The sequence below is a fragment of the Bacillus rossius genome, chromosome 1, assembly GCF_032445375.1.
Source record: "Bacillus rossius redtenbacheri isolate Brsri chromosome 1, Brsri_v3, whole genome shotgun sequence".
Lineage (NCBI taxonomy): Eukaryota > Metazoa > Arthropoda > Insecta > Phasmatodea > Bacillidae > Bacillus > Bacillus rossius.
The window spans coordinates 364661093-364678992 of NC_086330.1; the positions used below are offsets into that span (position 1 = coordinate 364661093).

At 33.6% G+C, this 17900-nt stretch overlaps 1 protein-coding gene across 4 annotated transcripts in view; it reads right to left on the reverse strand.

The window, feature by feature from the left end:
* Positions 1-938: 938 nt before the first annotated feature.
* Positions 939-17900, reverse strand: part of LOC134528359 (uncharacterized) — a 77447-nt gene continuing 60485 nt past the window's right edge. For 3 of the 4 annotated variants that reach the window (XM_063361923.1, XM_063361922.1, XM_063361924.1), the window contains 2 exons: positions 17574-17846; positions 16017-16489 (listed from right to left, as the gene is read on the reverse strand). In XM_063361923.1, the coding sequence (XP_063217993.1) occupies positions 17584-17846 (263 nt within the window). In that variant the 3' untranslated portion in view covers positions 16017-16489; positions 17574-17583. Of the gene's footprint in view, positions 16490-17573; positions 17847-17900 lie in introns of all 4 variants that reach the window. The other variant, XM_063361921.1, reaches the window with a different exon arrangement.

Genomic DNA, 17900 nt, shown 5'->3' on the forward strand with positions numbered 1-17900 from the left:
GTTATAGCGAGGATCAAACCCGGAACTGTGACACCTCGCTATGACGGGACTCTAGTGTATATAATGTAAGTGTGGTGTGTGTGTGTGTGTGTGTGAGAGAGTGTGTGTGTGCGTGTGTGCGTGTGCTGCTGCTACAAAACTGCAGGCCCATGGGTAGAGGTCCATAAAAATGGTTTTATTTTTTTTTATCACTTTTCGGTTTAATTTCGCTGTCATGAAATTTTATGTAGTTTCCGTTTTTAAATATAAAAAAACATACTCAGTTAAACGTAATAAGTACCAAGAAAATCCTCACTTAAACAAATAACTTCAAAAAAACTTTGGTTTACACTTGGTTTGAAAATAAAGGTGTCACAGTAAAACCAACTATAAATGTTAGTTCAATACTACATGTAAAAAAATTGATGGGTACACTTCGAAAAGGTAATCAGGCAGCACTTACGTACCTGTTGAGTATACGTCTGTTGGGAGTAAATATTGTTTTTGAATGGCTCTAAGAAAGTTGGCAGTGCGTAGATTAGGTTTCAGGACGAAAATAACGCTGTGGTGATAGTTTCACTTTCACCCTTAATCTTCTTATTTAAACAGTTTTTTAATACATTGTTTAAACTGCACATTCAAGGAAAAAAATTTTTTTTTTCTATCTCTGTGATAAACAAGTTCTATGGTGCAGCTTCAACTAATGCAGTGAAAAAAAAGTGAAATATTATACACAAGAAAATTTTTTGGAAGCTGGAAATAAAAACACGTGTGTACATAGTGATAACTTTTGATTTGCTTTTTTTTTTTTTGCACATACATATTTAATATTGTTAACACTGGCTTTACAGTTGAAATTCACAAAAACAGTTTCGTAGTATTGTCACTGATTAAGGTTAATTTCTGTGTTATATCGCTATTCGCAAAATCTCTGTCCCTCCCATGGGGTTTAAATGGAATTTTACCCCCCCCCCCCCCCCCCCCCCAATAAAGTTTTCTTTTTAAACTGCAGGGGGTGGGTATGAAGATAACGGGGGACTTCTTATGGAGACAGCTGGAAATAGAATGTTGTCAAATCTTCCAGCAGATTCTAGAATTAACCAGATTGATAATTGTCTAGAATTCCCTAGAAGGTTCAAGAATGTTACAGAATTCCCCAGGTGGTTTGAGAATGTACTGGATCTTCAAAGGGACTTCCCATACCTGTTTGATAAGAGCTGAAGCAAGGGTAACTCCCACTAGTAGCAGATAAACCAGTCTCTGGAATTTTAAATAAACAATTCTTACAAGTAAAAAATAAAATTACACATGTTTTCATTGGGCAGTCTAAATTTTATATGCAACTATAAATTGAGAGGCAGCAGAATGCAAGTTAGCCTTTTTTTTTCCCCCACTTTCCAATTTTATCACTGTAATAATGAACATACTAAATTTTTACCTTCCATCATCCTTTTAATGTTAAAAAGGTGTCAATACATTCAAAATTGCAAACAAATTTTTTTTTTTTTTCCACCCATTTCTTTGATCACAGTTCAAGAACCTGGCTCTCAGAGGAAAATGCTGACAAGCAAGCAAACATGTTTATACTAACCATACATCTTTATTTTCAGTTTGAGTATTGTAACTAACACTACGTATCCACACACATCAAGTTCATAGCACGTACCATCTCAGTTAAGCTGCTGATATGAAGGCGTTCACAGCTGGCACGAGTACACTGGTTATAAAGCACCTTACCACTATAAACTCTGTAAAGACTTTTGGTCCCAACAGCTATTAAAATTGTGCACTCTGTCAGAACAATCATAGGGTATTTAATGCTCTTAACAATCATTCATAGACACTTCTTAAATTTTTCTAGTAAGTTTTACAGACAATCCACCAAATATTTCTACAATACAAATGTTTTCCACATATTCACCCCAAGAGCAAAACCATCAACATACATGATATGATCATATCAACATTCTCTTTTAAAAAAACTGTATTATTTTCTTCAAACATTCTTAATATCAGCTTGAGCTGTTAAGTATCGAAGGGCAATGAGTAGATAGCTCTAAACTTATATTTCACAATTTTCCACAAAGCCTCATTTTAAATGTTTTAATAGTTACACAGGATTATCACACATTTGTATTTTAACTAGTATGTATCACAAATATAATAGCCTAACACATTTTATAATCACTTCTGTAGAAAAAAAGCACACAGTAAATTATTTGTCTAAAGTGTTAATAGTTACACGTCACTTCTTTTACTTAATAACTTGTGACAAATATAATCTCTAGGTACCAAACTGAAAACTAGTTTCATCATTAAAAATCTCTGGAAAAAAAAAAGTTTTTAAAAATAATTTTTGTGTTCATTGAAACACTGTGCAAAATCCCATTTTAATTAATCTTATTGGGGAATGCATGTTATCACCTAAACAAATCTACAGTGAAAGTTCTTTAATCCAGTATTTTATGGTTCAGCACATTTTATAATTTTTAGACCCGTGCAAATATCAAGTTTTATTAGTTTGAATCAAATATGAATGTAAAATTATTCTCAAATACAAAAATTGAATTCGAATAATAAGAATGAAAATTAGAATATCATGAAGAAAAAAATTTTCACATCATTTTCAGATTCATATACATAGGGAAATTAGACAAATAATAATAAAGTGATTTTTTGATTACGCAACTAACCTCAATTAACCTCACCTGACAACCATCCTTTCATTTTACTTCCTTTTCACCTTATTTTCCAGTACCTGCTACTTTACATATTGATCCAGAAAACTTTTGCAAACCGCAAAATACGTACAGTGAAATCCAATGCAATTAATTTCACAAAAAAAGTTAATCTTTTTTTGATGCTGTACTCCCAGATTCATGATTAGATGAGCTAGTATTTACATATTTAAAATCTAGTTATTCAAGCGTTTTCGTAGTTAACTGCAACCAGGTAAACAAACTGTATTTTAGTTCAGCAATATTATAAACACAATTTCTGCCTATTTCATCTGAGATCCTAAAATCATGTACTTTTTGTTATTATTTTTTGAGTTGCAACATCAGTTTTGTCATAGATATACACAGCCAGTAAGCTGATAAACTATGTTCCATGGTGTTGGATCGATTGTGACTCAATTTATTCTAGTACTTTGAATTTATGTCTGTTACCTATTTCTTTTAATGGTCATCGCAATGGAGTGTCAGTGTTCAGTGGTGTTGTATTCCATGGTTGTTGACAGTTATTTTTCCTAATTATGCCTACTCATGGTGCATGTGATGAAATGAATAAAAAAATTTTGTTTTCAAGTTTGAAATCACAGATATGCTGGGTTTTGAATCATTTGTGCGATGTTTCTGTTACTGTTAATTGAGACAGCCATGGTAAAAAAAACCTTTGAATAGTTGTTGCATGTTTAAAATGTCAGTTATTAATATTTTTTTTATAAAACCCTATTAAAACATGAAAATAGGATATTTATAATGCACAAATGACTTAACCTCAACAGTCAACGTTGGTACAAAATAAGCTTACAATGTAAGAAATATGTATTCGTAAGCAACTAAATAAGTAAATATAGTTGTTAATATTCTAGGTCAAATCAAATAGTTTTATTCTTCATATTCATATTCAAAAATTTAAATATTAGCACAGTCCTAATAATTTTGCATTAAACGAGCTGGGTGGGTTCCCGCTATTCACTTTGGCCGCCAAGTCCCATTATTGTGCTGCCTGCGTTTTTAGTCTACTTGGATTATCATTTTGGTACAGTGAAGACCAACTCTTATCTGAATTTTTTGTTCTTTCTATAAAGCAGCATCTCACAACTTGTTTTAGATACCATTGTACTGTATGTTAATTTTTTCATTGATATTTCCAGTTAAAACTATATTGACGATCACCAACCTGGTATGGCTTGTTGGATTGAAAAACTTTCACTGCACTAACCTTTATTTCTCCTACTTGGGCTTGGAAGTCACACATAAACATTCTAAAAAATTTTTCCCCTACTCTGTGATGTCTGTCTTGGCACAGTGCGTACTATGTTCGTGTGTCTATATTCACTCAAACCTACAGAAACCACCAATTGTGCTGCATTACGACGTGAAAATTTAAGGGTGGACGAGGGACAAAAAATGTCGTTGAAATCAATACAATTAGCAAAAAACCTGCACAAAAGCATTCAAACTGAAATTTCAACTGCATTAACATTTCATTACAAATAATTTTAGTATTAAACTTAAACTTATCACATATAGAGAAGACAAATCATCTTTCATATAGCTAATTAGAAAGAAAAAAAAAACACAATTGTTACTCCATACTTTTCTCAACGGTGAACCAACTAAAAATGTTAACACCTGTATAAAAGTTTACCAGGTAAAACAGACAATGAAAGCTTTAAGGAAAGTCCTGCAAGTCACCTTAGCTACATCAGTTTTTGTGCCACAATTAATTCATAACCCCTGCACTGCCTTCTAAACACAAGAACTTACATGCTGTTTAGCTACAGAACAGTGGTGGATCCAACTTGGAACTTGGTCGGGGCAGATGACCAAAGGATGTAAAGTGGTACTGAATACTATTCTGATAAATGGAGTCCAAAATTCTATAAAATAATTGCCTCTTTAAAAGGCTACTTTATTGCATTTCTGTCATGTCGACAGAAGAATAGCATAAAAAAAATGTAAAAACATTTTTACAATGAACTGACTTCAAAGGTCAAGGTAGTAGATAATTATTTATGGTTATCACTGCAGTTTTGTTTATTTCTAGGTGGGGGGGGGGGGGTATTGCCCTCCCATAGGTCTGCAACTGTTTTAAGGAAAACTATACAAATTAAAATTAGGTTTCATATATTATTCTACTACCATAAATTCAATAAAAAAAAGTTGAGATGGTAGCAGTTTTTACTGGTTAGTAGTGAACAGACTAGTTACAAAATATGAAGTGTGTCAATAGACACCACTATAAAATGTGTGAAAAACTTGTTTCCAGTTTTTCAGTAATGAAAATTGGAAAAAAAATTTGCACCTTGACTTAAGACGCATGACAGCTGAAACTTGTCAACCATCTGTTTTATGAACAAAAGGAGGATGATCAGTTTTGACTAACTGGCTTTTAAATTCTACAGCACAGGAATAAGAACCATGACACAAAATAACGTAAGGCAGATACAGAACTCCAACATGTGGATACAAAGAGAAAAAATAGTGGGCCTATGGGAAAAGCAACAATGGCATCTATTAATATTTTTTTTTTAAAAACTGGATAAAAATTAATCTAATCCAGGCAACTCTTAACCTCTTAAGTCAGTCCAATTTTTTCGTAAAAATTAATTTTCTGACATTTGTAGTACTACTGAGTTGTGTATAATTTTTAAAAGGTTTTAATCAGATAAAACCACAGAAATGCGTTAAAATAACCTTTTAACTTGCTATTATCATCAAAAATTCAAGCTTCCCCATTTAACCTAAAACTCTCCAATCACCACCACCTTGTCAGCTTCCCATCCTCATTTGTGCAACAGCAGCATTAAGTATCACTACCCATCAGGCTGTGAACGCCACTAAACAGCATCGTAAAAACCATCACATACTGCCATACAAAAGAAGCTGGTACTTCAGTACAAACTACGTAGTAGTGTTTTTAGAATTTTGTGTTAATGTGAAAAATTTGAAACAATTCTGGAAGATTGAAAACCTACATTTTCAAGAAAGAACCTCTCAAATCTCCGATAAAGAAAGAGCAGTAGTGCAGTTTATTAATGCAAACATTTATTTATGGTAGGCTAAGTAAACATCAAAGGGAGATGTAATTATGGCAACCCCATCCCCCTCCACGCAATTCACATCAAAGATTTACATTATCTGAAAAGTCCAAATTATTTCCAATAAAAATGCTTGCTGCTATTTGATTTTCAACACGACCATAATAGATTTGAATGAGTAAGCCAACATTTGTGTGGAACATACTGATAGGCATGCAAATATTTACATTAAATGAGATTTAAAAAAAAATTAAAGATAACTGTTTAAGGCCTCTATAAAGTATCACTACTCTTATAAATGTACGTAAGTAGCCTACAGTATACCCTGAATATCCAGGATAATGAAGTAAGATGTACAAATGATTTGTGGTAAAACATATTGAAAAATATTTTTATATCACTTAAATCCTAGTTGATACTCTCACAATATTCTCTCTCATAGAAGTACTTTCTAATCTGACTGGAAGAAAATATACATGTTAACTACAGCAATTTAACTAACAATATTTGATATTTTTGGTACTAACTTAAAATATTAATGAGACAAAATCAAGAAATCACTGAGATACAATTTAAATACCTGTATAAATGAATCAAAAATAAAAGACATAAATGTGGCACTAAAATATATATGGAATGGTACAGCTCTTAAGATAGAGGGAAAAAAACCAAAACTTTGCATTTTTGTTGTTTTTTTGTCTGGTCTCTTAATATCTGTACTATTATCATACAAGAAATATCTGTACACTTATTTTAATCAATGCTATACAAAACTATTGTCATTACACTGTGCAAAAAATAAATAAAACCAGTTTTGTACTAATAAACAATAATTACTAGGTCTGTGCTCTTTTGTGGTGTAATTTTGCACCCAAGACTTCTATAAAACAAATTTTTATCTCCAAAAAGTATTCAGCTTGTAATGTTGTAATAAGACAGAAAATAAACTTTCAACGGGCATCATAAAACTTACACTTTATAATCATGGAAGCAGTTCATACCCTCAGTGAGTCACTCAAAGCCTTGAGCAACAAAACTATAGTTGTAGTGAGTCTTCCCATTAGATATGATTTAGATAGCTCATCTTGTGTAAATGCTGCTATTAGTGTTACAAATACAAATATTCAAAACTTATGCATGCAGTTCAACAATGTAAAATATGTTGATATAAGTAAATTAGATAGAGCACTTCATACTAGGCATGGTCAGCATCTAAACAACAGAGGAAAACAACACATTGCATCATTGATCTACAATCAGTTGTGCAGTATACAAAATAAAGTACATGTCAAACAGTGTACCTTTTTAGATAGATGGGTAATAAGGGAGAATAACAACGATGTGTTAGATAAAGAAAAAATAACCTGTAGGGCTACCTTACTCGATAAGTGGGTGATAAGAAAGAAGTCAAATGAAAATAGTAAACATTTTTTAGGCCGGGAATATGTACAAATGAAACCAGTCAATGCCAGATCTACAACAGACTGACCCCTGAAAGTCATCTCACTATTTTCCATCAAAACATTTGAAGTATTGTAAATAAAGTTGACTTGTTTATTGAAGCCTTAGACATGTTTGAGGTAGAAAATAAGACTAAGGTTAATATAGTATGTCTATCTGAACACCATCTAAAGTCTATTCAAGTTCCACAAATTAGAATTCCAGGATTTAAACTGGTGTCACACTATTGTAGGAATAAATTCTCGGGAGGCGGAGTATGTATCTTTATACAAGACAACATCAAAACCGAAACTGTTAATGTTGATAAATATTGTGCTGAAAAAGATTTTGAATGTACTGTAGCCTTAGTGAAATTACTTTCCAAGAGAGTTCTGATAATTTCTGTTTACAGATCCCCAACAGGAATATTTGAGATATTTTTAAAGCAATTAGAACTGCTGTTATTAAAAAAGATCAGGACAAATATTGAAACTATTATTTGTGGGGATTTTAATATAAACTATTTAGAAGACAGTCATTATAAACAACGTTTAAACTCCTTATTAGGATCCTTTAATCTTACTCCCACTGTTCAGTTTGCCACCAGAATACAATCAACTTCTGCTACTATAATTGACAATATATTTATTGAAAAACAAAATTTGGATAAATATATTGTTATTCCACTGATAAATGCGTTATCTGATCATGATGCTCAGGTTATACAGCTGCACAATATTGAACTTACAATGGAAAAAAGGAATAAACAAAACAAACTTAAAAAAATAAGGGCAATAGATAACATATCAGTAATACATTTTATAGCTGATTTAAAAAAGGAAAACTGGATTAATACATCCACTGATAATGATACAAATTTACAGTTTAATTTATTTCACTCAACCTTCTTAAGGCTTTTTGAAGCAAATTTCCCTCCAAAATTAGTTCAGGTGAGGGAGGGATATCAAAATCTGTGGTTAACCTAAGGCATAAAAACGTCGTGTAAAAGGAAAAGAGAGCTGTATTTGCTTTGCAGGACGTCAAATGACGCTGTACTCAAATCTTACTATAAGAATTATAGCAAAATACTAAGCAGAGTCATTGATAAAGCTAAGCAGTTCCACCTTCAAAATTTAGTATCAAAATCAAAAAACAAGGCTAAAACTACTTGGGATATAATTAAACATATGACTGGTAAAAGTAACAAGCCTAAGTCAAACTACCCTATTACTGTAATAGTAAATGGGAAATCGTTAGTAGAAGCAACAAATGTAGCAAATGCTTTTAACACCTACTTCTTAGAAATAGTTGATATGCTATTCAAAAATCTGTCGACAAAAAATAACCCCATAAAACTTATGCAGCAAACTCTGCCTAGAAAAACGTGTAATTTTGTATTTACCCCCACAACACCTACAGAAATTTGTGAAATTGTACACTCTTTAGCTCCTAAAACTTCTACAGGCTATGATCAAATATCAAGTGTACTACTCAAGAAATGTATCAACAAGATCAGTACCCCTCTTAGTAACATATTTAATAAATCATTTTCAACAGGTATCTTTCCAGAACGATTAAAATTTACCATTGTTAAACCTCTCCATAAAAAGAATGATGCGAATTTAATGTCAAACTACAGACCCATTTCACTTATATCAACATTTGCTAAGATAATGGAGAAATTAGTACATAAAAGACTGTCTAAATACCTTGAGTCAAATAACCTATTGACTAAAGATCAGTATGGATTTCGCAGTGGTAAATCCATTGATGACGCAGCGTTTAAATTAACATCAATAGTACTAAAATCCCTAGATAAGAGAGAGAAGGCTGTGGGTCTTTTTTGCGACTTAACCAAAGCTTTCGACTGTGTGGACCACAAGATACTTCTAGACAAACTGTATCATTATGGTATTCAAGGCACTGAATTACAATGGTTCACATCCTATCTAACTCAACGATATCAACAAGTAGCCATAACGGATCAAGACAACGGTGAAATATTCTCGGAAGTAGGTGTAAACAAATGTGGTGTCCCACAAGGGTCTATTCTTGGTCCATTGCTTTTTATCTTGTATATAAATGACTTGCCTTGTTATATAGCTGATAAAGCTAATGCAGTTCTCTTTGCTGATGATACCAGCATACTTTTCACTCAAGCTAACCATCAGACTCTAACTAACAATATACATGAAACGCTTCGCAACTTAAAAATATGGTTCGAAGCAAACAAATTAACATTAAATCTAGAAAAAACAGCATTTCTTAAATTTAACACAAGCTACGTGCAGAATAATGACTTGCAAGTTAATTACGGAGTTACAGTCATAAAGGGATGCATGAATACCAAATTCTTAGGTCTTCATTTAGATAGTTGTTTGAATGGGAACACACACATACACAACATTATACCTAAACTAAATGCAGCCTGCTTTTCATTACGTACTTTGGCTCATTATATGAACCTAGAGTCACTTAAGCAAGTATACTTTGCATACTTTCATTCAATAATGTCATTTGGTATAATTTTCTGGGCACAATCTTCCCATAGCAAGCACATTTTCATTATACAGAAGAGAGTCATCAGAATTATGACGGGAGCAAAAAAACTGGACTCTTGCAGACCATTATTCAAAAAACTTAACATTCTTACTTTTCCTTCACAATATATATATTCTACAATTAAATTTGTAGTAAAGAATTTTGACTACTTTTTAAAAAGCTCAGATGTGCACACATACAATACCAGAAATAGAAATGACCTCCACTTGCCACTTAACAGACTCAAGCTAAGTCAGAAGGGTGCAATTTTCTCAGGCATAAAACTATTTAATAAGTTACCTGAGAGTCTGAAAGAGCTAAGCAAACAAAATAATAAAAAATTCCAGAAGAACCTTAAAATATTTCTTTTATCTCAGACATTCTATACAGTGGATGAATTTCTCACATACTAACTGTTTGACATTTTATTCTACTTCTTGTAACACAATAACTTTTATCTCACATTTGATATTGTATAATATAATAAGAAGATCCACTATTAAAAAATTAATAAATCTGTCAAATATAATAAAGTCTCAAGCTAAATGTATATGTGAAATGGTGTCTAAATATATAATCAAATACTATACATACTTTTGTTATTCTTTTGTACATAGATTACTGTATTTATGTATTGCTGTGGGTTTATGTGTAAGCGCTGATCTTAGATATGTTATTTTTTAATGTATATAAAACTGACATGTTCCATATCCCAGAACTCCAGCAGTTTGTAAGGGGTCTACGGAATGAAATGAATAAATAAATAAATAAATAAAAAAAATAAAAAAGTGACGAAAATAAGTAGTTGTGATGAGACATCATATATTCCCAATTTGGTAAAATTTTGTTTGGAAAACATGTCACTAACAAAATTGCTTTGTGTTTTAACAGTAAAAATTATTATTTATTTTTTAGCAATGAAGCACCAAAAATGGACTTCATTGTAATTGCTTATTAACAGCTAGGTGCAATTTTATGTAAATGATTTTTGTTGAGGGTTCCTGTGTACTTTTTTTAATTGTGCGACTTGGTGCCTTCTTGCACCACCCGTTGAACCTTGGGACAGTGCTGCGATCTTCGGACTAAACGGACAGTTACGCATCATCATGGCGTCGGTTCGAATGTTGATGTATGTGCTCGAACAATTTTTCTTGTTACAATTAAAGTTTGTATTTGCCATTAAATAGTATTGTTTCAAATGGAGGAGTTGTAACTTCTTAATGTGAATTTAGTATATTTAAATAATTTGACTATAGTTCCATTAGAAGTCCATGAAAATGGATTTCATACACATATTTGGTAAATGTTTACTTTTTTTTTTGCAACAACATTACATTGAAGTATGTTTTTCTGTGGTATGTATGTTAAGAAGACGTGTGGCTAACAAAATAAATTACAATTTAAAGATTTTTGCAACAGGCTACTCGCTACTGAAAATGTTCTTCGTGCTGGCTGGTCCTAAAAAATAAGTTTGCACACACTAGGGAATACCAAATGTGAAATATTGAATCTCAATGCATCAAAGCACGCACAAGGTTTTTTTAATACACGATTTCCAGTTATAAAAACTTATTTTATACATCGAAACTTTCCTCACTCTTATTACGCCCTCCTCTTTAAGCAAACACTGAATTCGCACGTTTTGAAGTAATGACGCCAACGAATTAGGACATGCTTAGTAGCATGTTCACAGATTCAAAGCAGTGCTCTACCCTTCTATGTGAATTTCTCAACTTCTGTGTGCGCACAATGGCAACAGCACTTGTGCAACATTGAACACAATGCACAAATAACTGCGATGAATCAGAAAAAAAAGTTAACCCTTTTATTGATATCAGTTTACTTCATTTCCTGAACCCATTAAAAATTATACATTGATTTATATTACACAGAAATATCACAAAAGCCCATCTGTGTTCAAGTATGTTAGTTACGCCATTCAGCAAGTCGGCAGCATTTCTGGTGAGAAAGGCTTGAAGCTCTCAGAGCAAGTTCAACTCGCGCATACCAGGATGTGTTAGAGGTACACAAATCATGTGGTTAATGATTCAAGTGTTATAGTTGGCAGACATGCATTTAGTAAACAGAGTCGAGAATTACATTAATAGGTTAACTAACCCTTATAATTTAAAGTGTAAAATTGATGCTTCTTTAACATTATTAGATATTGAAACAGATAATTTATGTTAATAACATGAATATTTTGTAACTCAGGAAATGCTGTTAGTGCCTACTTCGTTAGGAAATGTTACACCCAAGGACCACTAATTTTTTTTAGGATGTTTATTTTTAAAATGCAATTCAAATGTTTATGTATTTAGACATGAAATTAATTTTTTTTTTGGAAGCAGTGACAAATGAAATTATAGTCCACAAACACACTCTAATGGTTAGGGAATCAATTCAATTATTTTAATTGATGAGCACACTTATGGAAAATAAAACATAACTGATTAGCGCTCTGTTTTCCTGAAATGAATTAGTGTTACTTCGAGGGGTGGGTGTACTCAATTTAAATATTTATATTGAAGAATGTTTTGGTATACATTTTAAAATTCAAACTTAAAATCAGATAATCACACAGGTCTAATAATTATAATTAAAAGCATATAACATTTCTCATTATCTGAAGTGGTTAAAGGCGAAGTGTACGTTGTCTTATTGGTGCACACACTGTTAATTTTTGAAGTGAAACTTCTTTAGATGTGATAGCACAAACTTGCTAGGAGGAGAATAAAGATTATAACATCTCATCAATCATGTGTGTTTTGTTTTAAACAATATAGTTATTGTTGATCGGCAGACAACACTTAGATGGAAATAATATTTTTTTAAATTGTTTGACTTAGATCTTTCTTTCAGATTCCTCAAACTTCACAAATTAAAAGTGACCTACAAAAACCTCTAGTGTCTGCCCATGCATAGAGACAAGATTTTTAGGTTTTATTTTTAGTCCAATTTTGTTTTTAAAGCAAAAGATTTTTGTGTTATTGTTTTTATTTTTATAAAAGCTGTTTTGTTATACCTACACCACAAAAATAGTGGTAAAATTTATATTTTTACAATAAAATAATTTGTAATAAATTGGTCTAAAACAGAACATTAAAAATAAATGATCATATGTGGTTTACAAATGATTCAATATGAGATGCAGATTAAAACAGATTAAATTAATTTTTCTGAACCTTGCATTTTGGTACTATTTTGGTCCGGAAAAGACAGTCCCTGAATTTCAAATATTAAAATATTACTTTTTTTTTAAAATTTGAATTAAGTTTTTAAATACTACTTCAGTGCTAAATGATGTATTCACTTGCGTTTCGGTGTTCCGATGTGCTTTCCGGTGTTATTTCGGTTTTATCGCAATTCACCATGTAATCATGTCCCTACCCATGCAGGATCTTCACAAGAAAGATTTTGACTACTGCTACGATACAAGTGGTTAAGAACTACCACCTTCAAAAATAGCTCCGAATGAAGATCATGCATAAGTGCTGACGGCAATCTCCACGCCTCAAACTTTCTATGTGATTGTAATATTCCTCTGAGTTATGTATGTAAATTTTATATGGCAGGCTGACATAATTAACATTCAGCATTCAACAGAATGTAAACCATAGAATTCGTTTTAAAAAGTTATTGTTTCCACATCAACAAAAGTTACCGTATTTACTCTCATAATGTCCGCAGTAATTTGGCTACATTTTTGACAAAAAAAAATGGGGTGCGGACACTATGACGTGAAGTCCGAAAAAAAAAATTTTTTTCCTCAATATTTTACATTTTGTGTAGAGTAAAAAAATTGTTCTCTCATAATCAGTTTACTAGCAGAGCGCTGGTAACTGGCGACCCTCCGCAGCGAACGTGAGAAATGTGACAGGTGTCAAGATACGTAATTGGGTGCTGGCGATTAGTGGAAGACGCCACTCATTTTTTTTCTTCTCTCACTCGCGTGTGCGCTCTTATGTTCAGAAGCCGCAGCCAGCCTACACAAAATTAACGCTTTGCGTGAAAAGATATTTTTTTAATCTTTCATTGAGATGGCCACTGACGGCACGGGGCAGATGTCTAATGTCTGCATTAGCCGGTGCCTGCGAGCCTCCCTCCCTGTCCCTGCCCACTGTGTGTATAAAAAAACCGTGCACATGAACCCCCACCACTTCTCCGCTACCTCCCCTACTTTGTGACGTAGTGTGAGTTGACGTGTACTGGCTTGTGCTATATATAGCCCATCCCCTTGCAACTCGCGGGACGTCGCAGGCAGCTGCGCAGTAGAGTGCGAGTTTCTGAGTTCGGACAGTTTCACCATACTACAAACCCTCTCTGCGACCACTCCGGAGAAATGAACAACTCAAGGTCAAAGCATTGTTGACAATGTCGGTAAATTTCCATCCCGTTTCTGTGCCTTTCAGGGGTGGCCAAGGTTGCTTTGTCTAGTGCGGACTTTATGCGGATTTAAAAAAATTCCATTTCAAGTATTTAAAAAGAAATGTGCGGACATTATGTGATTAAATACGGTAACTGCATTAGTATTAAAAACAAGGAAAGAAGTTTCACTTCCAAAATGATAGCTACAAAAAAAAATTTTCTTTGCAGTACATTTGTGATACCGTATTTACTCGTGTATAGCGCGCCCTCGTGTATAGCGCGCACCACGATTTTTGCAACAAATTCCAAAGAAAAAATTTTTTTTTCCCCATAAATAAATTTTACTAACATTTTGTGGTACCTGTACGTGTGAAACAAATGATAATTTAAATTGATGTGTGGTGATGCGTCAGGAAAATACTTAAACTCTGCTGTGTAGACGGAAGATAATGAAGCGCTGTATTGTCACAACTGGTACTTGGGCGGAGGGAGGGAGGCAGGCAGTAACAGAGACGCGCGGAGGATTAGATGACTCACCGGTAGCAGCTGGGACGAGGAAGCGAAAGAAGTGGGAGGGGGAATGGCGACAACATTCTTTCTCTCTCTTTTATTTTACTAGCTGCGTTGGCTTTGTGTAGAGGGGGAGGTCTAAAAATAAACAAGAGACGTGCGAGCTTGCGCGCGCACGTGTGTGTGTGTGTGTGTGTGTGCGCGTGCGTGCGCGCGAGAGACCAGGTTGCGTGTGTGTGTGTGTGTGTGTGTGTGTGAAAGAGAGGCCTTGTTGCTTGTGCGTATGTGTGGGGGGCTGGCCAGAAACGTCAACAATCACCTGGCAGTTAACAACTTCCACTCCTCCTCCCTTCCACACCCCCCCTTTTTTTTTCCGTGTATAGCGCGCATCCTTATTTTTTTCCCTTACTTGAGGGGAAAAAAGGGCGCGCTATACACGAGTATATACGGTAAATGCTTGTAATCTAATGGCACATATCAACATTCAGAAAATGTTAACAAGCACTGTGACGACATGGTTTTCATAAAATTTAAACAAATGTGTGTCACATGATCAATTTGTGTGTTTGTACAACTAGAACCACCAAAACTATAATAATTATTTACTATCCATGCATAGATGATTAGGGAATTACCGTTTCACAACAAACAACTTATCCAGTGTTAACATACATTTGATATTATATATATGATTTAAATATAAATATATGCAGAGCACCAAGTATTCAAAAGATTACTGGTTCTTAAAAACATAACAAAACATGCATGATTTACTTACGTAACTAAACTTTTTTCCCCTTTAATTTCTTTCAAAGTTCTGACCCATAACGGCTTGATTTTACTTCAAGGCTTCTTGAAATAACCAATATTCAAACTAAAGCTTCAAATGTCCTCAGAAAATATGACTGTGTACATGTAGTAACTGAGTTTTATTTTGCATTACAACAAAATTATTTGAGGAACATCAAACAGGTATGGGGCATCCACAACATTTATAAATATTTTAAGACAATGGCTAGCTAAACTTTATGAACACTAAGGCAGGTATTCTGAGACACAAAAATTAGGGTTTAGGTGTGGAATAATCTATAATTGCAACCTAATCATATTCCAAGTGTAAATTATCACTCCCATTTCCTTAATATATATTTAGTGTAGCACTAAGCTTTTTTTTTATCTATAAAAATCGAAACATGAATAAATTGACAAATGGCAAACTATATGGAGAAAAATTTTTCCTTTTCCATTTAAGAAGTTGTCCCTGATAAGTTATTTGAATAAGTTCCTTGAAAAACATTTTACCAGAGTTTTACTGTATTTAAAATTATTGTTTTATTTATTTAATAATACAAAATCTTATTGAACAAATAGAATCTATAAGAAAAACTATAAATATATACCACCAAAATCTTCTGTTTTAAAAATAAAATTGGCCTCAAAACCAAACTATTAATTCTTGTCTCCAAATTAGCAATAATGACTGTTAAACAGTAAGATTATCATGTGCAACAATAAGTAAAGAATAAATTATACAAGGCAGCTTCAAACCAGTGATACACTTGCATATTAAACTCAGATTCTAACCTTATTATGTAACCATAATTTACCATCCAAGAACCAACACAATTATCCAGACTCTCTTTCAATGTAACAAATTTAAACTACTTTATACTTTACACTGTAATTTCACAACCAATAACATTATATTAGCCTTACGAAAACAGCTTCTTTATATCTACTTGGAATTAATGCACTTTCTTCTTCCAATATTTGGTGTGTAGTCGTAGACTCCGCTTCACGCTCCCTGTAAAGACATGCCTCATTCAACCTGGCTTCTTCAAAGAAGTCCCAAGATGCAGTTTCTTGAACTCTCGACAACGCCTATAAAACACAAGACAAATAAAATATTTATCATTCACACTAATTAAACATTAACACAAAAATCTATTTCAGAGCAAATGCATAAATCAATACTAAGAAACCTCAATAAAAGCTCAACACAAACTCTTAGTTTAGATAAAACACTGGTTTGTAAAAAGTACATCTAAATTGCTTCTAGTCTCTCAGTTTTCAAATATTTCTTAATAGTGATAAATCAAATACAAATCTTCTCAAATCCAAATCTCAATCCCTTAAATACAACTATAGGCCTATCCCTTGAATACAACTATAGGTCTCAAGGAAAACATAAAACAAAGTACAACAATAAAAATATATTTACTAAGGTGTTGGAACATTCAACCGTTAAAATGATTGTTTTACTAATATTCACGAATAAATACACATCTTAATTTAATGCACATTTTTCCAGACTAATAGTAAAAAAATATATTAGGGAACAGTAATGACTTCTGAGCTGCAATTACTATAGCTTTGACAGTTTTTAATGATATTTGAGAATTTAATTGAACTCTCTATATAGTACATCATATGGTTGAAAAGTAGATATTTTTGTTACATTTTGCCTGTGTTTGCATTGAGATATGTCTCTTTTAAGGCCAGCAGTCTATGCACTGTGGATAATGTGCTACACATCTTTGTACATATATATTAATATTAAATATTTAAAAATTTCATAGCAAATTTATTTTTATCCCTGCATATTATTATTATTATTATTATTATTATTATTATTACGCCATCATGGTTATGTGTCTTTCCCGTCATATATTACAAAAAGCACCTCAGAATATTTTGTGTTGTATGTGACGCAAGAAAATGTACACCCGCCCCTCGAAGTAACACTCTAATTCGTTCCATGAAAACAGAGCGCTAATCAAAACGACCAACCAAATACTTTTTTTTTCCATAAGTGTGTCCATCATGTACCGATACCATTGTGCGCTCACGGAAATTAAAAATTCACGTAAAAGAAAAAAAGCGCTAGTATGAATCTATGAATGCGCTACTTCAAATCATGCCATAGATTGTTGATGCTGTTGCTCGGAAGGGCAGGTGGACCCACCGACACGAGATCAGCTGGTCCAGTCGCCGGTCTCGCGGAGCGCCCTGGAGGTGAGCCGCTCTATCTCGCCCAGCAGCTGCTCCGTCTCCAGGTCCAGCTGGTCCGCGGCGCACAGGGGCGCCTCCGCGGGGTCCCACTCCAGGGAGTCGGGCGAGGACACGCGCGACCAGGCGGCGCTGCTGGGGCCGGTCGCCGTCGCCCCATCGCGGCCGGTCGCGACCGAGCAGTCGTCCGCCGGCGGCGCGAAGTGCATGGCTTGCACGGGGAGACACACTGCAGCACACCGCACGTCACCAGGTCAGTGGTGCACCAGCCAGTACCACCACG